General features: G+C 35.2%; 3 protein-coding genes across 3 annotated transcripts in view; 2 read left to right on the top strand and 1 right to left on the bottom strand.

Moving 5' to 3' along the window:
* LOC308649506 (thyroid receptor-interacting protein 11-like) overlaps positions 1-2,285 on the bottom strand; it is a 32,351-nt gene extending 30,066 nt beyond the window's left edge. Inside the window, exons 1-2 of the mRNA XM_081295040.1 lie at positions 1,556-2,285; positions 683-820 (exon numbers count right to left, since the gene is read on the bottom strand). Of these exons, the coding sequence (XP_081151166.1) occupies positions 683-820; positions 1,556-2,248 (831 nt within the window). The 5' untranslated portion in view covers positions 2,249-2,285. The remainder of the gene's footprint in view (positions 1-682; positions 821-1,555) is intronic.
* Positions 1-25,805, top strand: part of LOC308649512 (uncharacterized protein) — a gene marked incomplete at its 5' end in the record, with an annotated part of 523,997 nt that overhangs the window by 228,493 nt on the left and 269,699 nt on the right. The gene's annotated exons all lie outside the window — the stretch shown is intronic.
* LOC308649688 (ubiquitin-conjugating enzyme E2 N-like) lies at positions 21,936-23,627 on the top strand. The gene has a single exon (XM_081295423.1). The coding sequence runs from the start codon at positions 21,999-22,001 to the stop codon at positions 22,455-22,457; it is 459 nt and encodes a 152-aa protein (XP_081151549.1). The 5' UTR covers positions 21,936-21,998; the 3' UTR covers positions 22,458-23,627.

The raw sequence follows: 25,805 nt of genomic DNA, 5'->3' as shown, positions 1-25,805 counted from the left end.
GATTGTGCTGTTCCCCAAGTATTTCCAATTCTACTCGCAGATAGTTGTTTTCTGCTCTCATGTAGGTAAGACTTCTGTCCTTTCTTTCCATGGATTGCCTTAAAGTTTCATTTTCTCCTAAAGCCTGAGAACACTTATCTAAATCCTTTTGTAGTTGTGAACTTTTTTCTTCGAGTTTTTCAATAAAAACTTCTTTCTCATTTATGACTTGTATCAATCGCTCCTGTTCGTCTACATAAGATGCCAAAATTTCATCAGTTTCTTTTTCATCAGCAGTCATTTGCTCAATATTCTTTTTGAGTCCTGCTATTTCAAAGTCCTTCTCTTGGCTGAGTTGAACTGCACATTCGTGTTTCAGCTTTAAGGCAGAGGTATCCAAATTATGTGCATTGGAGAGTTCCTGAATAGTCTGCCTGTGATTATTTGCTTCTTCCAACAGTCTTTTTTCTGCCTGGTGCAGTTTGGCTTCAATCTCTTCTTTGTCTCTTTTGAGAGTCTCCGTGATAGTGTCTTTTTCTTGAGAGATTTGATTGTAAGCAGCAATAGATTCTTCCAACTTACGCCTTACATCGTCACGTGCTAAAATCAACATTTCATTTTCCGTTTTGAGTTCAACAGCAACTTTCTTTAAATTTTCATTGAGCTGTTCCTCTTCAGAAAGATTTTGCCTTAAGTTGCTAACTTCAGCTTCTCGTTCTTTAGGCATGTCATCCTTACAATGACTGTTAGAGTCTTCATTCAGAGAAGTGCGATACTTGCTCTTAAATCCAGACAGCTCATCTTCAAGTTGTCTAATGTGATCCTTAAGCCCAAGGTTTTCCTGCTGGATGTTTAAACTATTTTTTTGTGACTGATTTAGCTGATCTACTAAATCTTCTACTTTACCTTCAAGCTTCTGCTTAGTTAAATGCAAATCACTGAGGCTCTGTGCGTTCTCAGTTAACTTCTCCTTCTGCACATGCAACTCTTGGGATATGTTCATTTGATCATCCTCAAGTTGATGAACTCTCTTTTTTTCATCATCTAGATCTTGTTCCAACTTCTTGATGACAAGGTCTCCTTCATTTTGTTGTTTTGATAGCTCCTCTTGTATCAAAATCATGTGCTTTGTAGCTTCCTGATTCTGATGATCCAGTTCTTCTAACTCAGCTATCAGCATTTTCTTTTCATTGATAGTCTGATTCAGTTCTTCCTCCTTTGCCTTCAAGTGAAGTTTTAAGTCTAGTAATTGTACATTCAAATTCATGTCTGTTGAAGCTCTGTTTTTCATGACTTGGTAGTCACAGCTCAATTTTGACAGTGACATCTGAAGTTCCTCTTTTTCTTGACTCAATGATGCCTTCTCTTTTTCTAAAGCTTCAGCATGCATTTTAAGTTTCAGATGGTCTTCAGCAAGACGGTTATCCTGGTTTAAACCATTTAGTCTCACGATTTCCTTCTCCGCATCAGCCAGGGCTTGTTGAAGCCTGAACACTTCTTCCACTGCTGAGCTCTGAGGAAGGATTTTTCCCTTTTCTGCCACAGTAGAACTCTGCTCCCAAACTGAAATTTCATGCTGATGATCATATATGTCTGGGCTTTGGTTTGGTTGAAGAGTCTTGATAGTATTTTGTACTTTGCAGATTTCACTTGAGTCAGAATGGTGTGTTCCCTGAGCCTCAGCAATCTGCCTCGAGTGGCCAACTTCAGATTCATGTTTTGCAGCTTCAGTTGATAATCTGTTTGTTTCTTGTCGTGATGAGATTATGTCACTAGAGTCCATGTCGTCATCACGAAAGGCTGAAAAATGACTACTGATCAGGGAACCGAACGGAGCCGGTGCAGTTGTTGTTGGCACACCACAAGCTCCCGAGTGTACTGATTGAGCGGCTGCCTGTAGTTGGAACATTTGATCTTGCAGTACAATCTGTCCTGCTTTAAGATGGCTGATCTCTACCTCTTTCTGTTGCAGTTGATTTTGGTAACTTACAGACTGATGGTTTATTTGTAGCTCTGATGCTTCATGCTTTTCTTCCAGGTCAGTACAATACTCTTTCAGTCTTTCATTCTCACATCTTAGTGTGGAATCAGTAGTTTCCATTTCCTTTCTCCAACAATGATGTAAAGCTGCTTCTGGGTCTCCTAAGTCACCCAGAAGCATTTCCCTGGCGAAGCTGGAGCTATGGCCGGTGAGGAAAGCCAAGCTGCTCCCCACCTGACCCAAGAAGTGGCCCAAGCCTGAGCCCAGGCCTCCAAACCAGGACCACATCGTGGCCACTTCAGTGATCCATCGGACCAGCTCTGAAAAGCGCGTCCATCACCATCCACTTCTGTGCCCCGAACGTCCTCGGGCGTTGCCGGGGTCAATTATGACCCAAGCGCTCAGAATTCCTCAGAGCGCGGGGTTCCTGGGGCTCCACCAACACTAATCATCCCTTCCTGCCTGTAAACTCAGAAGCCTGTCCTGCGCTTTGACCAGGGGCTGGCATCCAGTAGCACACACTCACCCCCTGCAGGGCCTCTGCTTCTTCCCTGCACTTGCCTGTCAGCTATTGGCTCACAGGATTGGGCAGGGTTGGCTGGGAGGAGCTAGAGATCCAGGAAAGTGTTCTAGTTTGAGTCCCAAGGCAGTGTGCTGTGGAGCCAGGAAGAATCAATGTTGTAGATGAAATCCAAAGGTAGTTCACTGGACAGTTCCCTCTTGTCTGGGAGAGGTGGGCTTTTTGTCCCATTCAGTTGCACTCGGTTGACGAGGTGAGGTCTCTCTCCATTACAGAATGGAATCTATTTAACTAAAAGTCCCCGATTCAAAAGTAAATCTCACCCCATAACACCAGCACAGACACACCCAGAATAAAAGTTGGCCAAGTGTCTGGGCATCGTAGCCCGGACGAGTTAACATGTAAAATTAACCATCACAAAGTCTTAATCATTCTCAGAATTCAAATTATAATATGGATTAAATGTCACTAAAGAACCATCTTTACCCTTTCCAAAAATAAATTTTTGCTGTTAATCTATAAATTTTCGAGTTCATTTTAATATTATTTGGTCCTTGTTAATTCTGATTGAGTTTATTGAAGTGCTGAAAAATTCCACTTAAATTTCACTTAAGAAAATTTGTTTTAGAGCCAACAGGTTGATGTTCACTTAACCTATTGTTGTTTATCAATGCCAAATATCATCCAGGTTTAAACAGTACAGAGTGAAATAAAAAGTCGAGAAATTTTCTACGATGGAGTAACAATCCTAAATTTAATTCCCACACCTCTAAGGATCAGAAGGAGTTAAGATAAGGCCCTGGTTTCCAAGGTGTTTAAATTCCAACAAGTTAATGAGGAGGCAGTTTTGTAGAGTTGGGGACAAAGCAAAGAGATGAAGCACATGGGCTGTAACAGACATACCAGTTGGGACCAAAGCAATTTTGGAGCTAAACTGACGGAATGCATTTAGAAAACCTCTCTCCCAAGCATGAGTTGAACAGTAAATGAGAACATAGTGTGTAGTTCTCACCTGATGGCTGGTGCAGAGAAAGTGGCCAACAAATAGAGCCTGCTGCCACTTTGTTCATATTTGCTTTTTGTTTTGTTTAGGATCATTTTCCTCATTACCCTTTAGAAGGGGTTTGGGTTTGCTCCCATTACTCTCTTCCCAGAGCCCATATTCAGGAGACTCTTTTCCTTGAGCTGTTCTTTCTATATGTCTGTTCAGGGAACAAAACCTCAAGGTGGCAGAAATAAAATTCAAAAAAAGGCAGAATTTTTGGAAAATTAATGGTTAAGTAGATTCTAAGGATTATATTAATCACCTCATAATGTCTCTTGCCTTCAAGATAGAGCAAGTAGACATAATTACTCAGATTGGTATCAGAAACTAGTGACTGCATTTGTGTGCTGTGCCAGAAAAGGAAATCTTCTTGGTCCTTCTTATTCATCTCCAAATCTGAGAGAGAAATCAGGCCTGTGTTAGTCAATCTCTCCTCATAAAAGACTAATATAAAAATTTAAGCCCCTTTTAGCATCTGCTGAAGTGCGAATCCACGCTGTACCCCAGCTGTGTCTACTGTTGAAGAAGGCATCAACAATACCAAGTGTCCTTTTCTCCCTTTAGACCATTCCTCCTGTGTGTGTGTGTGTGTGTGTGTGTGTGTGTGTGTGTGTGTTAGAAGACTTTTTCATCACTTTGACAACATACCTGAGAAAATTAAATGAGTAAATATTTATTTTGGTTCAATTTCAGGCTCCATTGCTGTGGCCTGAAGTGAGGCAGATTACCATGGCAGAGAGCCTGGCTTCAAAACAGAGCTGCTCAACTCATGGAGATCAGGGGATCAACTCATGGAGATCACGGAGATCAGGTGAGGGGAAGAGAGGACTGAGGAATATGATGTACCCTTCCAGGGAATCAACTCCAATGACCTACCCTCCAACTAGGCCCTACCGCCCACAGTTTTTACCAACTCCCAATAGTCCTGTCCAATCGTGAACCCATCAGTGGATTGATCCACAGATGAGGTTAGAGCCCAGGATTCAATTCACCTTTCTGTAGAGTCCGTTCTGAATGCTGTTACATTGGGGTCCAAGCTTTCAACACATGACCTTTGGGCAACATTCCAGATCCAAATTATAGCAGGGTGCCTCCTTCTCTTTAGGTGTTCTGTGTTTGTTTATTGTTTTAAATCACAAATAATGATCCTTTTTCAGTGTAAGACCTATCACATTTGGCTTGAATCTGGTTCCAGTGGTTGTTGCTCCTACTGCTGAAAGGCATTTCTGATCACTCAGATTCAGTCTTCTAGCATGGTTCACTCTGACCACAGCTGTTTGTCATTTTATATTTCAATCTGAGAGAGGTACCTACCTACTGTATTCAAAACTGACCATCCAAATAAAAGCATTTCTCTTCTTGTAAATATGTTTGGAATATTCCTGGAAACTATGGGGGATATGGAGGGCAAACCCTGGCTCATTCGCGAACACATGTGACAAAAAGCATCCAATAATCATAAGTATATCCTTATACATGTATTCAGTGCCCCCAAAGTACAAGGTATTGTGGTAGATATTGTGAACAACATAAAGCTGTGTTATATACATTTCCTGCTATGAAGTGCAATTGAATACAGTCAATCAATGGGGAAGATGTTACATAGAGTGATCCTTGAATTATAATGCAAGGTCAGCCATTGATGACTGTGGTGGTGAGGATCGCATATGGGGGAAAAGACTAAGTAAGAAAGAATAAGCCAGAAGTAGAGAGCCCTTAATAATGTGGCTTTGTTAAAACACAGTTGAAGATTAAAATAATGAAAGCTTTTTGAGTCTATAAACATAGGGTGATAAATTCTATGCAAGATATTAAGTTTGTACTTTTTTTTAATTCCTCATAATTCATTCAAACATTTTCTTATAGATTTCAGTAGAATTTTTAAATCTCTTTAATATGGGCCTTGTCTCTTCTTGTTTCTTTTTTTAAATTTCTATTGGTTGCTCAAAACATTACAATGATCTTGACATATCATATTTCATACATTTGATTCAAGTGGGGTATGAATTCTTATTTTTACCACGTGTACAGTTTGCAGGATCACATTGGTTATACATCCGAGTTTATACATACTGCCATACTAGTGTCTGTTATATTCTGCTGCCTTTCCTATTCCCTCCCTATCCCCCCTTCTGTCTCCTCCCCTCCCCTCCCATAATCTCTCTCTACCCCATCTACTGTAATTCATTTCTCTCCTTTTTTCCCCTTTCCCCTCACATCCTCTTATATGTAATTTTGTATAACAATGAGGGTATCCTTCCATTTCCATGAAATTCCCCTTCTCTCTCCCATTCCCTCCCACCTCTTGTCCCTTCTAAATGGTAATCTTCTTTTCATGCTCTTCCAGCCTGCTCTGTTTTGAGTCCCCCCTCCTTATATGAAAGAAGACATTCAGCATTTCTTTTCTAGGGATTGGCTAACTTCACTTAGCATAATCTGCTCTCATGCCATCCATTTCCCTGCAAATGCCATGATTTTGTCATTTTTTAGTGCTGAGTAATATTCCATTGTGTACAAATGCCACATTTTTTTATCCATTCATCTATTGACTGGCGTCTAGGTTGGTTCCACGTTCTAGCTATTGTGAATTGTGCTGCTATGAACATTGATGTAGCTGTATCCCTATAGTGTGCTCTTTTTAGGTCTCTGGGAATAGTCCGAGAAGGGGAATAGCTGGGTCGGATGGTGGTTCCATTCCCAGCTTTCCAAGGAATCTCCATAATGCTTTCCAAATTGGCTGCACCGATTTGCAGTCCCACCGGCAGTGTACAAGTGTACCTTTTCCCTCACATCCTTGTCAGCACGTGTTGTTGTTTGACTTCCTAATGGCTGCCATTCTTACTGGACTGATATGGTATCTTAGAGTGGTTTTAATTTGCATTTCTCTGATTGCTAGAGATGGTGAGCATTTTTTCCGTGTATTTTTTGATTAATTATATATCCTTCTCTGAGAAGTGTCTGTTCAGGTCCTTGGCCCATTTGTTGATTGGGTTATTTGTTTTCTTAATGTTCAATTTTTGAGTTCTTTGTATACTCTGGATATTAGGGCTCGGCACATTTGTATTTTTAAGAATTGGCATAATCAATGAAATGTTCCGCACACATTTGTAGGAAGATGAACATAACACTCCAGTGACAATACAATAGTAGAAGGATTGATTTGGACTGAAGTTGTTCAGTGAATGATATATTACCCATAAATTTGAATTCTCATTATCATAAAGAAGCAAGGTGAAAATAAGAATTTAAGAGAGTGTTGGGGATATGGCTCAAGTAGCAGCTCGTTCACCTAGCATGCGTGAGGCGTGGGGTTCGATCCTCAGCACTACATAAAAAAATAAATAAAATAAAGATGTTGTGTCCACTAAAGGCTAAATAATAAATATTTTTTAAAACGAATTTAAGATAGTCCATAAATGTTATATACGAACTGTGAAAGTAGATGCTTTCGCATCTAGTGACTTTTATTAGTAGGACAAAGAATTAAATGTAGTTCTGCTGTGTACAAAATGATCACAATAAATCACCAATGTCATTTTTTGAAATGGGAAAATGTTTTTTTATTGGTTATTCAAAACATTACCAAGCTCTTGACATATCATCTTTCATACATTTGATTCAAGTGGGTTATAAACTCCCATTTTTACCCCAAATACAGATTGCAGAATCACATCGGTTACACATCCACGTTTCTACATGATGCCATATTAGTGACTGTTGTATTCTGGTACCTTTCCTATCGCCTACTATCTCCTCTCCCTCCCCTCCCATCTTCTCTCTCTACCCCATCTGCTGTAATTCAATTCTCTCCCTTGTTTTTTTTTTCCCCCTTTTCCCTCACATCCTCTTATATTTAATTTTGTGTAACAATGAGGGTCTCCTTCCATTTCCATGCGATTTCCCTTCTCTCTCCCTTTCCCTCCCACCACTTGTCTCTCTTTAATGTTAATCTTTTCCTCATGCTCTTCCTCCCTGCTCTGTTCTTAGTTGCTCTCCTTATATCAAAGAAGACATTTAGCATTTGTTTTTTAGGGATTGGCTAGATTCACTTAGCATAATCTGCTCTAATGCCATCCATTTCCCTGCAAATTCCATGATTTTGTCATTTCTTAGTGCTGCGTAATACTCCATTGTGTGTAAATGCCACATTTTTTTTTTTTTATCCATTCATCTACTAAAGGGCATCTAGGTGGGTTCCACAGTCTAGCTATTGTGAATTGTGCTGCTGTGCACACTGATGTGGCAGTATCCCTATAGTACGCTCTTTTAAGGTCTTCAGGGAATATTCCGAGAAGGGCTATAGCTGGGTCAAATGGTGGTTCCATTCCCAGCTTTCCCAGGAATCTCCATATTGCTTTCCAAATTGACCGCACCAATTTGCAGTCCCACCAGCAATGTACAAGTGTACCCTTTTCCCCACATCCTCGCCAGTTCTTATTGTTGTTTGACTTCATAATGGATGCCAATCTTACTGGAGTGAGGTGATATCTCAGGGTGGTTTTGATTTGCATTTCTCTGACTGCTAGAGATGGTGAGCATTTATTCATGTACTTGTTGATTGATTGTATGTCCTCCTCTGAGAAGTGTCTGCTCAGGTCCTTGGCCCATTTGTTGATTGGGTTATTTGTTATCTTATGGTTTAATTTTTTGAGTTCTTTGTATACTCTGGATATTAGGGCTCTATCTGAAGTGTGAGGAGTAAAAATTTGTTCCCAGGATGTAGGCTCCCTATTTACCTCTCTTATTGTTTCTCTTGCTGAGGGAAAAAAAAAAAGAAGAAAAAAACTTTTTAGTTTAAGTCAGTCCCATTTGTTGATTCTTGTTATTAACTCTTGTGCTATGGATGTCCTATTAAGGAATTTGGAGCCCGGCACCACAATATGTGGATCGGAGCCAACTTTTTCTTCTATGAGATGCAGAGTCTCTGATTTGATATCAAGCTCTTTGATCCATTTTGTGTTAACTTTTGTGCATGGCGAGAGAAAGGGATTCAGTTTCATTTTGTTGTATATGGATTTCCAGTTTTCCCAGCACCATTTGTTGAAGACGCTATCCTTCCTCCATTGCATGCTTTTAGCCCCTTTATCAAATATAAGAAAGTTGTAATTTTGTGGATTGGTCTCTGTGTCCTCTATTCTGTACCATTGGTTCACCCGCCTGTTTTGGTACCAGTACCATGCTGTTTTTATTACTATTGCTCTGTATTATAGTTTGAAATCTGGTATAGCTATACCACCTGATTCACACTTCCTGCTTAGAATTGTTTTTGCTATTCTGGGTCTTTTATTTTTCCATATGAATTTCATGATTGCTTTATCTATTTCTACAAGAAATGCCATTGGGATTTTGATTGGCATTGCATTGAACCTATAGAGAACTTTTGGTAATATCGCCATTTTGATGATATTAGTTCTGCCTATCCATGAACAAGGTATATTTTTCCATCTTCTAAGATCCTCTTCTATTTCTTTCTTTAGGGTTCTGTAGTTTTCATTGTATAGGTCTTTCACCTCTTTTGTTAGGTTGATTCCCAAGTATTTTATTTTTTTTGAGGATATTGTGAATGGAGTGTTTTTCCTCATTTCCATTTCAGAAGTTTTGTCGCTGATATACAGAAATGCCTTTGATTTATGTGTGTTGATTTTATATCCTGCCACTTTGCTGAATTCATTTATTAGTTCTAGTAGTTTTTTTGTAGACCCTTTCGGGTCTTCTAGGTATAGAATCATGTCATCTGCAAATAGTGATAATTTAAGTTCTTCTTTTCCTATTTTTATGCCTTTAATTTCTTTCATCTGTCTAATTGCTCTGGCCAGTGTTTCGAGAACTATATTGAATAGAAGTGGTGATAGGGGGCATCCCTGTCTTGTTCCAGATTTTAGAGGGAATGCCTTCAATTTTTCTCCATTCAGAATGATGCTAGCCTGAGGCTTAGCATAGATAGCTTTTACAATGTCGAGGTAAGTTCCTGTTATCCCTAGTTTTTCTAATGTTTTGAACATAAAGGGATGCTGTACTTTGTCAAATGCTTTTTCTGCATCTATCGAGATGATCATATGGTTCTTATCTTTAAGTCTATTGATGTGGTGAATAACATTTATTGATTTCCGTATATTGAACCATCCTTGCATCCCAGGGATGAATCCTACTTGATCATGGTGCACAATTTTTTTGATGTGTTTTTGTATTTGATTCGCCAGAATTTTATTGAGGATTTTTGCATCTAGGTTCATTAGAGATATTGGTCTGTAGTTTTCTTTCTTTGAGGTGTCTTTGTCTGGTTTCGGAATCAGGGTGAAGTTGGCCTCATAGAATGAATTTGGAAGAACTCAGAGGGCAAACTTTATAACCCCAAATTTGAAGTCAGTTACAGAGAATTTACAGCTTACATGAGCAGAAGCACAAGAGCAGAAATTGATTCTGGATCCAGAATCAGGGAAAGAGAACTTAAAGTATAAATGATGAATCATTATCAGTTCAGTTTAGACAATTTTTAGAGTAAAATATGACAGAGGTCTCACAATTTCATGAGTTTGTACAGTTGTGAGATCTTCCAGATACACAGGGAATATTGGAGAAAACCCTTTCATGCTTTTAGCAAAAAAAGGAAGATATAGCTATTATGAAATACATACAGATCATTCTATTAGCAAGAATTAAACAAAATGTTTACTATTTTGAAAGAGCTTAACTGACCTACATGAAATGACTTAACTGATTTAAAATATTTTGTATTAGTAGAAGATTTTAAGTTCAGTAAGGTGGTGATATAATAGTTTATAACTCGCATTTTAAAACAATAGAGCATACTGAGACACAGTGGTGCATGCCTGTAATACCAGTGACTGAAGAGACTGAAGCAGGAGGATAGCAAGTTAAAGACCAGCCTCAGCAACTTAGCAAGGCTCTGAGCAATGTAGAGAGGCCCTGTCTCAAAGTAAAAAGGCAAGGGCTGAGGATATGGCTCAGGAGTTAAGGACCCCTGGATTCAATTTCCATTACCAACATAAATTAATAAATAAATAAAAGAGCATGCTATATTGTACGGGTCCACAAAGGGAAGCATAGAGTCAGTAAGTTGATGGGAGAAATTCTGGGAAAGAGCCTTATTGTGGTTTATTTGGGAAGGAATCAGCAAGTTATGGTAGGCATGCTTAGAATTGTCTGCATTGAATATCTCTGCAGATTCTGGAACATTTTATTTGGTATTAGTCTTAGGTGACTGAGGCAAGGAGGGTCTACTGTCTGGAAGTTTTATAAAAAAGGCGGTTGGTGTGGGATCTGGGTTGATGCATTTTTATTTGATAAGCCTTCTCATGGGCAGGATGTTTACTCTCCTAGGAATTGTCAGGCCCTGGGGAGGGTCAGCCCCTTCGATGTTGGCAGAGGCCCAAGTGTCAGAGCATTTAAATATAAAAAAAATAAAGACATGGTTAATGCAGTACTCACTCCCTATCTACTTCTTAACTAATAACTATGGAAAGGTAGAAATAAGCTAAATGTTAAACACCTAATACAAAATAAACAAAATAAAGCATATTTTCTATTATTTGACAATTAAAAACATGAACTAATGGTCCATGCTACATGAGAAAACCTTAAAATTTATTACTAAGTGAAAGAAACTAGTCACACATGGCTACATAGTGATGATTGTACAAGTGTGTGAACATACTAACAACCACAGAATTCCATTAAAAACAACTTTATCTGAATGAAACTATGAAAAATAAAGTATATTAAATAAAACTTTAAAATAATTAACAAAATTCAAATTACTACTTTAAGAAAAATAAAAACATCAATAGCAATCTTATATTCTGGTAATAATACTCACCTAGAAATGGTGGTGGAAGTTGTGTGGCATTTACCATAAATTTCAAAAAATTGTTCTGAGATATTAACACCAGAATGAGAAATAGTGATTCAGTGAGGAAAATTATGAAACTAAGGCCCATAAAACAATTTATGTTGAAAATTAAGACAAAATCTATTCCAATGATATTAAATAGTCCATATCATAAAAATACATTTTCCTTAAAGTAATGTATAAGTCTACTTCTATCAAAAATGTATTAATGGCTTTTGGAGGCATAAGTGTTAAGATTATTTTAAATATAACATGAATAGCTTTATATTAAAGTCTAGAAAAAAATTTTAACATTGTATTCTGGGATCTAAATATACTAATGAACATAATATATGTTTCAAATATAAATTATCTTGTTAAAATATTTATAATAATAATGAATTGCCCATATTTTGTGAGAAAACAGAAGTTTTAGTCAGTTTTCACCACTAAGCAAGAGAACTGACAAGAACAATTTCAAAGGAGGAAACGTTTGTTTGGTGCTTATGGTTTTAGAGGTCTCAGTCACTAGATGACTGACTCTGTTGCTCTGGGTCCAAGGTGAAACAAAGCATCAAATACAGAAGGATGTGAAGGAGGAAAGAACTCAGAACTAACAATCAGGAAGCAGAGAGAGGCTTCCACTCACCATGGATAAAATATAAACCCCATAGGCACATCGCCCCTGACATACGTCTCCCTACTACACACTCCCTGGCTACAGTCTGTTGCTCTGGGTCCAAGGTGAAACAATTAATTAATTAATTAATTAATTAATCCATGCAAGCGTATTTAATGCACTGATCAGGTTAAAGATCTTATTATTATCCAATCATTTTACTTCTAACCTTTCTTGAATTATCTTACACATTAGTTTTGGAAAGACAACTCATATCTAAACCATAGGAACAGAATTATTGAACAAATGATCTTGGGAAAGCTTACTAATAATTTTTAAAACACAAAAGACTATGTTAATATTTTATATCAATTCTATAAGAACTTAAGTCTTAAATAGAACATGGCAAATTTGAGAAATACTTGAAGTCATGATTTTATAGTCTGCATAAAGAATTTTTATTTTTAACTTTCAATGAGTTATAATGTATATAAAAATAATGCACATGTAATATATACATCTTGATGAGTATGCCATATAGTCATGAAATCATCATTCCAATCAAAAACCTAAACCTACTCATCACCTCAAAAATTTTTCTTCTTTTCTTTCATGTGTTTGTGTAAGAATACTTCATGAATTCTGTCCTTGAAACATTTTAAATTCTACAATACTATATAATTGAGTATAAGTAAAATACAGTATAGCTGGTCTCTAGAACTTGTACATCTTGAATAATTGAGGATTTAAACTCGTTTAGTAACAGTTTCCCATTCCACACAAACTCAGACTCTAGCAAACTCCATTTTGTTCTGTTTCGATTGGTTTGATAGTTTTGGACCCCTTATATAAATGAGTTATACACAAATTATTTTGTGACTGGCTTATTTCACTTAGTATAATCTCCTCTAGGTCTGTTTGTGTGGTCATAAATGACAGGATATATTTATTTTTTAGTGCTGAATAATATTTCATTTTAAATGTCTATCACATTTTCTTTAGTCATCTATCAATATATATTCAGTTTTTATTGTATCTTAATTACTATGAATAATGCTGCAGATCAGTTATTATACTAGTCCTCGTTTGTTTGGGGCACTTTCCTCCCTTGTTTTTCTATGTTGTCTATATGTCTTCCTTTCTTGCAGTGTGGATCTGAGATATTATAATTTTTACCCTATATTCTTGTAGTACCCATGCAGATTATCTGTATCTCACCTTGATGTTGGGCTTCCAGACCCTGCTGGTTTCCCTCATTATACGCTAGTGCTACTAAAGGTGGTGGTGGTAATAGCCAAGGTAACTCAAGATAATACTTGAGGTGCCCTAAGATGGATGCAATGTCTTACAGAGATGGGGCTGAAAGGGTGGGCCTCACACTCTCTTTGGGATGCCTGGTCTAAGTAGCAGCTGCTTCTAGGCTCTGTCTGTTGTCAAAAATGAAGGGGCTACTGCATGGAGAAAGCTGTGTCAATGACTGCAGTGTTCCAAGATGGAAGTGGGTTAGGCTTAGGCTCCCAGGTGGGGTAGGGTCGAACTCAGACCTACCCTGAACCTGAGTTCTGCCCAAGTCTGTATGGGTGGATCTGGGTGGGGCCTGACCACCCTTGGTAGTCTGCTGATTGGAAGGGGTGGTTCTGTGCTGGAGGCTGGGCTCTGGCAGGTGCCTGCCAGTGGAGAGATATATCTGGTCCTACTGTTCAACTAGGTCCTATGCAGCCCATGTGGGTGGATCTGTTGTTTTTATTCTTAATGACGCCACTCTAGCTGACATGACATGAAATCTGAAGTAGTTTTGATTCATATTTCCCTAATTACTAATGATGATGAACATGTTTTTATATATTTGCTATTTATTTATATTTCTTATTTTGAGAAGTGTCTGTTTTATTTATTTATTTAAAGAGAGAGAGAATTTTTTTAATATTTATTTTTTAGTTTTCGGCAGACACAACATCTTTGTTTTTATGTGGGGCTGAGGATCGAACCCTGGCCTCACGCATGCCAGGCTAGCGCGCTACCTCTTGAGCCACATCCCCAGCCCCATGTCTTTGTTTTATTTATTTGCCCATTTATTAATTGATTTATTTGCCTTTTGGGTATTAAATTTTTGAGTTCTTTAAAAATATTTTGAATATTAATTCTATTGGAAGAGTAGCTAGCAAAGATTTTCTCCCATTCTTTAGGCTCTTTCTTCACATTCTTAATTATTATTATTTTTTGTTGTGTAAAAACTTTTTAATTTGATTCCATCCATTTATTAACACTTAGCATTATTTCCTGAGATTTAGCAACCCTATTGAGAAAATTATTGCTTGTGGCTATATGTTTGAGTATTGAATTGACATCTTCTTCTAGGAGATGCATAGTTTTGGGCCTAATTCCTAAGTATTTGATACATTTTGAGTTGAGTTTTGTGTAAGGTAAGACATAAGGGTCTATTATCATTCTTCTACATATGGGTAACTGGTTTTCCAGAACCCTGTTAAAAAGACTTTTTCTCTAATGTATGTTTTTTGCACGTTTGTGGAGGATCAAATAATTGTAAATATGTGGGTTTGATTATATGTCTTCTATTCTGTATCATTTGTCTATGTGTTTGTTTTTATGTCAGTATCATGCAGTTCTTATTAATATATCTCTATATTATTATTTGAAATCAGATATTGTGATATCTCCAGCATTTCTTTTTTTGGCTCTGAATATTTTGACTATTTAGGGTTTTTATTCTTCCATATGAACTTTAGGACTGTTTTCTCTGGTTCTGTGAAGACTGTCATGGGTATTTTGATGAAGATTGGATTTATTTTGTACTTTGTTTTTAATAATATGGACATCTTAAAAATATTACTTATGTCTATCTAAGAACATGGGAGATATTTCCATCTTTTGATGTCTTATTCAATTTTTTTTCTTTAATTTTCTGTACTTCAGTTTGTAGAAGTATTTCATCTTCTTGGTTAGATTTACTTTCAGTATTATTTTAGGCTATTTTGAATGGAATTATCTTCCTCATTTCTTTCTCAGCAGATCTATTATTTGTTTAGGAAAATTTACAGGAAATCTGTTGATTTTTCATGTGGAATTTTTTAAGCTGCTACTTTGCTGAATTTGTTTGTTTATTAGCTCTAGTAATCTTTTGGTGGAGATTTTGGTATCTTCTAAACATAATATCATATCATTTGCAAACAGTGATAATTCAACTCTTCCTTTCCTCTTGTTAGCCCTTTTTTATTTCTTTCTCAAGATGGTTGCTAACTTGCTCTCAGCATCCAGTTTAAAAAAAAAAAAAAAAAAAACAACATTATTCAGTCATCAGTTCACATAATTACCTCTGGATCAACTAAGTGTAGACTACTTTTGTGATCTTAGATTATTCTGTACAAAATTTATTCATGGTAATTTTCTGTGTGTTATCCCTCCCTTCTGTGGTGAACAAGTATCACTGCTGCTGCTGCAGCTGCATTAACTTGCTCCAGTGTACTCTTTCTTCTTTGTTCAATGTTCCTGTATTTCTGAGTCTCTGAGAGGCTCTGACACTTCAATATAGAATTTTAGTGAAAACATTTTATTTACCTACCTCATTGAAAACATTACTCCTTTTGCTTGAATCCTGAGCCATGGAACAACTAGAAATGCATCCTTTCTCTAATCCACCATCTCAAATCTTTTTAGTCACTTGATTCTTGATAAAGATGTCAGAAACATACATTGGAGAAGAGGCAGTTTCTTCAACAATGTTGCTGGAAGAATACAATACCCACATGTAGAATTAAACTTTAAAAATCCCTATTTCACACTCCACACCAAAGTCAGCTCCAACTGAAATATCTGGTTATAAAATCAGAAAATTTACAACTGTTAAAGAAAAACAAGGAGACATACTTTAATATATAGACACAAGCAATGGCTTACTAATAAAACTACTATTGCTCAGGAAACAAACAAAAATCAATAATTTGAATTATATTAAAAAAAATTTCTGCACAGCAAAGAAAAAAATTAGCAGCCTGAAGTCATAGCCTACAGAATGAGAGAGAATCTTTGTCATTTATGTGGGGTGGTGATTGAACAATTATGTATGCTAGGCAAGTGTTCTACCACTGAAATACACGTGAACCATTTGGGAGACACTATTCCAAATCATAGCTGCGTATGACTATATGAAATTTTCCATTGTTGATGAGGTAATAAAAAATAGGTAATCTAACACAGTGCAAAGGAGAGCTGAGCATAATATTTCTGGAGGTACCTGGTAAATATGCATGTAATTAGATAAATTATGCATTAGAGAAGAAAAAAAAATTTGACTTAGGCGATTGTCTCCCAAAGAAAGATATTTTAATGACCTCATACTTATGCAATGATACTAATAGCAACATTTTTATATGGGCAGAACAGAAATTTTAAGACACTAATTATGAAATAAATATATTTATATTTATTAAATGGGAAATTGAAATAGATCAATTAGACCTGGAAATATTTACAAGAAAAACTTTATGTAAAAGTATTTCACATAGAAATATGGACAAGCAAATTTTGCATAAAATTTTTTATATAATACAGATTAATCTTACTTTAAGTGTATAGGTATAAAAGTTGACTTCTATAAACATGCATATTGCAAATACAACTATTTACGAAAATACTATACATACTAGGTGGTATCAGAAATTATCTCTGCATGGTTATATAAAGATATATTTTAAAATTTTTATTTTTGTATATTCTTGAAATTTTTTAACAATTAAAAGGGTTTATTCTCATAATAAAACAATCACACAACTTTCACTTTGAAAGGTAAACTATCTTGAGCAATGATTTCACTGATTCTGGAGAAACCAAGAATAGGAAAATATCCTGAAACAATAATTATGAGAGTTTAAAATAATAAAAATATTTACTTTAAATAATAATCTCTTTTCTTCACTGTGTGGACTGTTGCTTTTCTTTTGTGTCATTCCTTTCTTTTTTTTTAATATGATAATTGTTTTTAACTTTTTTTTAATTGCCATTAACATCCACTGTTCTTACTTCTTTTTAGAATAATTTCCACTGCATTTCCTATAAATTGCTGATGCTCATTTCTAATTTTCATTCTGAATTATTACCAAAAGGATATTTTTTCATTTCCTTAAAAAACATTATTTGATCCTGACATTGTTATTCTTCTCATTTTGTTCAAATCAGTTTTATATAACCAGAAGATCTAGAAAGGCAAAAAGATGAATTTTTCTTTATTTTGCCCCAAATCAAAAGTAAAATTGAGGCAGGAGAATTACAGTTTCAGGCTTACCTGTGCAACTTAGCAAGACTCCCAAAATAAATAAATAAATAAATAAATAGGCTGGAATGTATGTAGCACACTTATAGAATGGCTTTAGATACAATACACAGTAAAAAACATAATTAATTAATAATAATAAAAGTAGGATGGGTTTGCAGTTTTATGTCCCTGAGGGTATAAATATATAGTGTGTATATATATATATATATATATATATATATATATATATATAACTGTAACTGGTCAAATCTGAGACCTTTGCTTTATTTAAGTTTAAAATTCAGGATTGAATTATTGAAAAATCACAAATCTGATGTTGTATATTTGTATTATTAATTTCTCTTTAGAGTACAAAATTATGTATTCCATTTTGAACATAACACTCAGAAAATAAATCACAATTTAATTTAAACAAAGGCATGAACATTACATATTAAAAGAAACAAAGCACATAAGAATTCTCATTTCTTGTCACCCAACACAACAATAACAACAACAAAGGCTATATCATTCTAATAATGAATAGAACAGAGATTCAATTTATGGTACAATCTCACACTTAAGCTGTCTGGCCCAGGGTGTGCAAATGCATCACAATATGTGGTCAAATAAAAAAAAATGTATTTGTCCCAATTCCATTAGATATTAAGTGGTATAAGTATTCTGTAGCAGTCTAAACATCTACAAGTTTGTTTTTACAATTAGAAAAAAATGTTACTGTATTTCAGCTCATAGTGACTACGTCATGGACTCTCATAGGAATGCCCTCTCAGGGACACTTTCTTATGATAAATTAAACTGCTCCAAGTGAATTTCTTAAGGACTTCACTCAAAATGGAAATCCAGAGATCTGGGTCTCATGTTATAGCACCCTCCACTTCTAGTCACTTGTATATTTTATTCCAATTTAACTATCTTTTAAATTTAAAGCTTCTTTCATCATATACTAAGTCCATCTGTGCAGAAAAAGTTAATGATCTTATTACGGAAACTAAAATTTTAGCATCAAAAGTATATTTAACATGCACTTTAAAAATATCTTGCCTCTACTTCCTGGAAAGAAAAAAAAAAATGATGTGTTGATTCATTCATGATCCATTCCTCTTCTTCAAGACTACTTTGCAAAGCCCCTTTAATATCTGTGGTCAAACAAAAGAAAGAAAAGAAAAAAACAAGCATAAACCATAATTCGAACATCTGGAATATAGCACAGTAATGAGTTGATAAACACAAAATTAAAAGTAAAGAATTACCAGGGAGGGGCTGGGGATGTGGCTCAAGCAGTATCCCGCTGGTCTTGCATTGCGTGCGGCCCAGGTTACATCCTCAGCACCACATACAAACAAAGATGTTGTGTCCACCGAAAACTAAGAAATAAATATTAAAAAATTCTCTCTCTCCCCTCTCTCTCTCTCTCTCTCTCTCTCTCTCTCTCTCTCTCTCTCTCTCTCTCCCTCTCCTCTCCTCTCCTCTCCTCTCCTCTCCTCTCCTCTCTCTCTCAAAAAAAAAAAAAGAATTACCAGGGAAATAATCTAGAAACAATATAACCATAGTATGGACTGCAACATTATATATTTTACATGAAATTCATTGCTACTGTATATTGCATGTTTGAACTTTATTAGTCCAAAATAACCAAATATACAGTAAATTTATATCACATTCAGTATGCTGTTGACTATCAGTGGCTTTTGAATTATTAATGCAAATGGGGTCAGTCTTCCATATCTGTTTATACATTCAACCAGTGATAAATAGAAAAAAAAAGTTATGTCTGCATTGAACATGTAGAGCCTTTTCCTTTTTCATTCTTCCCTAAATAATACAACATAGCAACTATTTATGTTGCATTTATATTGTATTTGGTATTGAATAATATTGAGAACTCTGCTGGAAATGTATATAAATATATGCAATTCTTATTAATATATCTCAGTAGTATAATTTTAAATCAGATATTGGGATATTTCCAGCATTTCTTTTTTAGCTTAGGATTGTTTGGACTATTCTGGGTCTTTTATTCTTCCAAATGAATTTTAGGACTGTTTTGTCTAGTTCTCTAAAGAATGTTATAGGTATTTTGATGAAAATGCATTTAATTTGTATATTGTTTTGGTAATAAGAATTTTTTAAATACTAAAAAATACTCCTTATGTCTATCTAAAAACATGGGAGATGCTTCCATCTTCTGTGAGAATACACAAGAATATAAAAAAAATTGGCATTTATGTATGAATCCTAGAACAATCCTGTAAACACTTAGGCATGACTGAAAAGTGAGGAGTGTGATAAAGTGATTTTATATTTTATATGGCGCTTCTAGCTTTTACTATGTACTATATTGCAAATTATGGTACAATTAAAGAGAATAAAGAAGGTGTAAATAAATAAATAAATTTCTTTCAGTGTTGGGAACAAAACCCAGGACTGTGCATACAAGGCAAGGGTTCTACCACTCTGCTACTTAACAGATATCAAACTTTCCATGGTTAAGAAAAAAGTGATTAATTAACCTAAGCATCCATACATTCATTTTCTCCTATCACAACAAAAAATTTAAAGTTTCAATAGTGATTACCATAGTATTATATTTATAAAAAGCTATTAAATCTTTATTTGTTTGTCAAACTATGTCCTGCTGAAGAGGTATTAGAAGTCATATAGAAAGGTGTTATCTGAATGTGTGCATTAATGATGTATTTTTGGAAATTCTTATTTAAGTAAAATAAAATTTACAAAAGTAAAAGTTTCATATTTATTTGGGAATCTTAGAAGCTTCAATATTTTAATTGGTCTTGTTACAAATCCATTTTTTTATATAATAGGATTCAGAAATGCTTTATTACTGAGTTACATCCCTAGTATTTTTAACTTTTTTTTTTTTTAACCTGGGATATGCTAAGTATCTGAGGTTCTTGTTAAGTTGCTGAGAATGGCACCAAACTTGAAATTCTCCTGCTTCAACCTCCAAAATTGCTATGATTATAAGCATGTGCCACTCTTCCCAGCCTTACTGGTATTACATTATCTAAAACAATATTTTATAGTTATGGAATTCACTCAATCAGATATCTTACCACAAGTCACTGAAAATTTTTCTATTATATTCCAGGAAATATAAGAATTCTATTCTTATAATATTTTAATTTGCCTTCTGCCTCTTAAACAGATACTGTACATTATAAATGACTTGGGTAATATCTTAAGATAAATTTACAATCTTAGATTTTTTTCAAGATACACATTAATGAAAACTAATTGTAATTCAAAAATTCAATTTTAGATAGTTGTCATTCAACTGGACATCATATACTTAAAATCACAGCTATAGAATGTACATCTACCTTTATTTATTTATTTATTTTTGGTCCGTAGATGAAAAAACTAAAAAGCAAAAAGTTAAACTCTGCTAAACATTTAAAATTTGATTATAAAGAGGAGAGAGTTAGATATCTGTCCCTTGATCAATTTTTTTAAACATCTTTTAAAAGTCTGTTATTTGATTAGACTATGTCTTGGTGAAGTTTGTCTTAAAACTTTTGGAATTTTGAATGCTAAAAAGAAATTAAAATCAATTTTGTAAAATTTATCAAGCTTGAGTCCTTATTAGAATTAGTAATTATCTTTATCATTTGATTGAGAAGACATGATTGTGAGCACAGTGACGGGTATATAAAACCATTAACTGTCTCTCCCTCCAGATAGAGCAAGTGATGTGTAGACACAAACTCAGCAGGGACCATCTTTATAACCATACCCTGAAGGGAAGTGGAACATGCTTGAATGAAATACTGTTAAATGAGCCTAATATGACCCTACTCTGTCTCCTCCTCCATGTACTCTTTCTCTGTAGGCTTTCGTTTTCAAAATGCTAGCATCACCTCCATCTCATTCATGCAACACATATCAACCAATAAATAAATAAATAAAGTAACAGTGGTAAGTATTTAATAACAAACTATATCAACAATGTGACTCAGTTAACTTTTGGATTTCATAAAGAGCTCTGATATTGTGAAGAGTCATTTTGCAGCACAAAATATGATTTTAGCAGAAATACAGGTTTAGGCTACCCTAGAGAGCAACATGATTATTTGTTCAGTGGCTTCTCTCATAACATGCCCCTATATCAATCATCTCAGAGGTAGCAAGGAAGCTAAATTGGCCCTCAACCCTAGGAGGTCTGCCTGTTAACATGAAATCATGAAAAAGATCCTGAACTACTCAGTGGAAGTCCTAAAACCTTGAGCAATTAATATTCTTTCATGCTAAAACATAAATCCTATTCCTGTTCTCACTTTAGACCTCTACTGTTATAATGTAAGAAATCAAAAGGGACTTTTGAATTCTTTTTGTTCTCAAAAGGTAATTTTCGCTAGAAAAAAAAAAAAAACTTCTATATCTGTAACAGTTCTAGGTAAAATTTTTTTTAGCTCTGTTGATAGATTCAGAAAAAAGAAAAAAAATAATTGTCAAGGAATAACAAATGATCACAACCTTGTGACAGTGGCTATTTTGTGAAAACTATCCAGTGAATGTTTCTTTTCATTTCTGAGGTCAAAGAATAAAAACAAATGTTTGGCTCAGAAAATTATCTGGGAGAAAATCATTTCAAGCATAGGTTATTCAGCAAGAAGTCCAGTGAAACTTCCACTCGTGCGTGAGGCGAGCGGAGCCGGAGACGAAACCAGAGGCCGAACTCGGGATCTGACAAGATGGCCGGGCTGCCCCGCAGGATCATCAAGGAAACCCAGCGTTTGCTGGCAGAACCAGTTCCTGGCATTAAAGCAGAACCAGATGAGAGCAACGCCCGTTATTTTCATGTGGTCATTGCTGGCCCCCAGGATTCCCCCTTTAAGGGAGGGACTTTTAAACTTGAACTATTCCTTCCAGAAGAATACCCAATGGCAGCACCTAAAGTACATTTCATGACCAAAATTTATCATCCTAATGTAGACAAGTTGGGAAGAATATGTTTAGATATATTGAAAGATAAGTGGTCCCCAGCACTGCAGATCCGCACAGTTCTGCTATCGATCCAGGCTTTGTTAAGTGCTCCTAATCCAGATGATCCATTAGCAAATGATGTAGCGGAGCAGTGGAAGACCAACGAAGCCCAAGCCATAGAAACAGCTAGAGCATGGACTAGGCTATATGCCATGAATAATATTTAAATCGATCCGATCATCAAGTGTGCATCACTTCTCCTGTTCTGCCAAGATTTCTTCCTTTTTTGTTTGCATTTAATGGACACAGTCTTAATAGAAACATTACAGAATAAAAGCCCAGACATCTTCAGTCCTTTGGTGATTAAATGCACATTAGCAAATCTATGTCTTGTCCTGATTTACTGTTGTAAAGCATGAGCCGAGGCTAGAAGTATCATCTGGATTGTTGCGAAACGTTTAAAAGCAGTGGCTCTCTGCTTTTATTCATTTCCCCCATCATGGTTTAAGTATAAAGCACTGTGAATGAAGGTAGTTGTCAGGGTTAGCTGCCAGGGGTATGGGTGTGTTTATTTTTTATTTTATTTTTTTGAGGGGAAAGGTAGTTTTATTTTAATTTTATGGACTCCTTTCACTCCCCTTTATGGTGAGCTAATTGCATTGGTTAAAAGCAGCTAACCAGTTCTCTAGAATATGCTCTCTAGCCATGTCTAACTTTATTTAGACTCTGTAGATGGACAAGCTTGATTGTTTGAATCAAAATGGGAACATTAAACAAACATCACAGCCCTCACTAATAACATTGTGACTTTGCTGTCAGGTGTAGATTTCCCCCCTTCAAAAAGAGAAAAAAAAAAAAAAGAAAAAAACTTGTGACCATTTTGTATGGCTTGTCTGGAATTCTGTAAATCTTATGTTTTAGTAAAATATTTTTTGTTATTCGACTTTGCCTTTGTACAGTTTATTTTACTGTGTTTATTTCATTTTCCCAATGTGACAATCGTATTTAAAAATTAAAAAACTCTGATGAAACATTCTGTTTTGGTCTTCACCATCTGACAAATTGAATGGCAAGAGATTTTGCCAGTTTCTTTTCACTGATGCAAACTTATATTAAGAATTACTGAATGGGATTATTTATAAATTGGCCCTGAGCATGCATAAAGCATCAGTGTCTGACTTTTTTTTTTAAACTCCTAGAAATTAAAAATAAATGTTCGTTGTCTGATTTAGTTAGGCTATCATTGGTCTTGCCACAATGTTTGACAAATTACTGTACAGGGATAGTCACAGCAAAAAAAGCATTAGTGACTGACATGTAGGACTTTCACATGTCGTGCCACATTTTTACCTCAGATGTGGAGTATGACCTTTTTCTTGGTTCCTATCTTTAAACTTCCTATGTGGCCACTGGTGTGTGTTATTAGGAAACACCAATCTGGTATTCATTTGGGGTTTGCTGAGGCATTTGAGTCTTCCTTATAGACCTAAGAGTGTATCTCAAGCAACCAGCTTGCATAAGTGTCATCAGAAAGGTTTCTTCCTTTGAGAGCATCAAATCTTAGTTAATGTGCTTTCACCTCCCTAGTATTTGCTTTGGAGCTCCTTTTATTCTTTAATTTGTTATTAGTAAATTTTTCTTCACTGACACTTTCTTCCCTCACAAAACTGTTCTTTTCCACCTCTCTCCACATCTAATGCTTGATTCTTATTTTCAAGTCATAAATGTAGCCAGTCATAAATATGTAAATGTTAACCTTCACTTTGGAATCTTTTTTTGTCTCTTGCAGTTTAAGGTAATGGATATTGTAGCCCCATCTGAATTTTCCTCACTCTTATTCTCATAATTTCTGGAGTTTCTTCAGAATGTGGTGTATTTTATTGTGCTCCTATGTAAGATGAAGAATTATCTATTAAAATTACGTTTTCAACATAAAAAAAAAAAGAAGTCCAGTGAAGCTGAAATAGGGTGTAGCAAATGTATTAGGTAACTAATAAAGGGCAGAATCTGACACCCATTATATGTCATATTAAAGATGTTAGATTTAGGGCATTATTTAGAATAAGATGAAAAGTAACAGGTGGGCATTTATTAGAGTGATAACATAATATGACATACTTCGTACAAGGGCTCTATACGAAGAATTGTGAGTGAAAAATGAAAGTAGAAATACTAATAATAAGTCTTCTGTAATTGTCCAGATGAGATGTGATAACTGTTGGTATTTGGATCATACTGGTATCACAATAAATAAGTAGTGGTTGATCCAAGCTGCTTATTGAATAGAAGGCACATTGCCTTCTGGAGAAGGGTTGGATACAGTATGTGAAAGAATGATGGTAAATGACGATGTCTGAGAGGTGTGCATCTTAAGCAAGAGGTAGAAAGACAAAGACAAAAAATAACATGGGGAAAAGTCTGCAGTATACAAAAGTATTTTATTAAAAATATTGATATTGTTATTTATTTATTTATTGCAGTGCTAAGGATTGAACTCCAGGTCTCTGCACACCAGGTTAGTGCCCTACCTCGAAGCTGTATCAGCTGCTCTATTAAATTTTAAATGCCCTTTGGATGTTCAAAGGAATAATCAATTTAGGCAGTTAGCTGTACAAGTCAAATGTTTAAGCAAGCTATTAAATTAAAGATACAAATTAGGGGGCCATCAGCACCAAGACGATATTTAAAGGCATAGAACAAGACGAGATCCTTTAAGAAGACAATAGTTAAACAGATAAGAAAAAAATGTCAGAAATTGAGATCTGAGTAACGGTGAACCAAGTGATCAGGAATATCATGAATGGATGGCAAACATGCTAAGTAATGGAAAGGTGGGACCCAGTGGATAATTGTAAGAAGATGAGAAAAATCCTCAGGATTCAATAGTGAGAACTGAAGATAATTAAACTGATTCTGGATTATGCTAAAAGAATTTTTTGTTAACTAAACTCTGAGAAAACAAACTTCTTTGCAATTGTGGTCACAGAAATTTCAACTAAAGTGAAGTCAATAAAAATTGAAGAAGAGAAATTTAGAGACAATGAATATAGACATTTTTTTCTATAAACAGGACCAAAATAATTGCATGTGGTTGTAGGTCAAGGAAGGATTTTTTATTTTAAAATACAAGAGCAGATGGTGAACATAAGTTGTTCTATATGACACAATTATCGACTAGAAATTGAAAGCATGCAATTTAATTTCACTCATTAAAATAAGTAGGAGCAAATTTCTTTGATATTTTAAGAACCTGCATATGATTTGACCATGGCCTATATAAGTCTATATAAGCCTGAACACAGACAGCTGAAAGACCATTTTTAAAAAGATGTGATTATTCTTTTCTGGTATAAAATGGCAGTTTTTCTCTGATAAAAATATAGGCTTTATGAATACTATTTACCCACTAATTATAAACTTTTGCCATGTATTCCAACAGTGAAAATTATGTTTCCATTCCACAATGTGGCTACATTTCTTAAAATATAAATAAAATAAATGCTTAAGACATATAAGTTCAAAAATTAAGAGAAAAAAAATATGATATGTAACAGGGACAGACAAAGAGACAGTAT

The sequence above is a fragment of the Spermophilus citellus genome (assembly GCF_964194105.1).
Source record: "Spermophilus citellus genome assembly, chromosome: 5".
Lineage (NCBI taxonomy): Eukaryota > Metazoa > Chordata > Mammalia > Rodentia > Sciuridae > Spermophilus > Spermophilus citellus.
The sequence above is the reverse complement of the archived record's forward strand: the minus strand, read 5'-3'. Positions and strand labels throughout refer to the sequence as shown.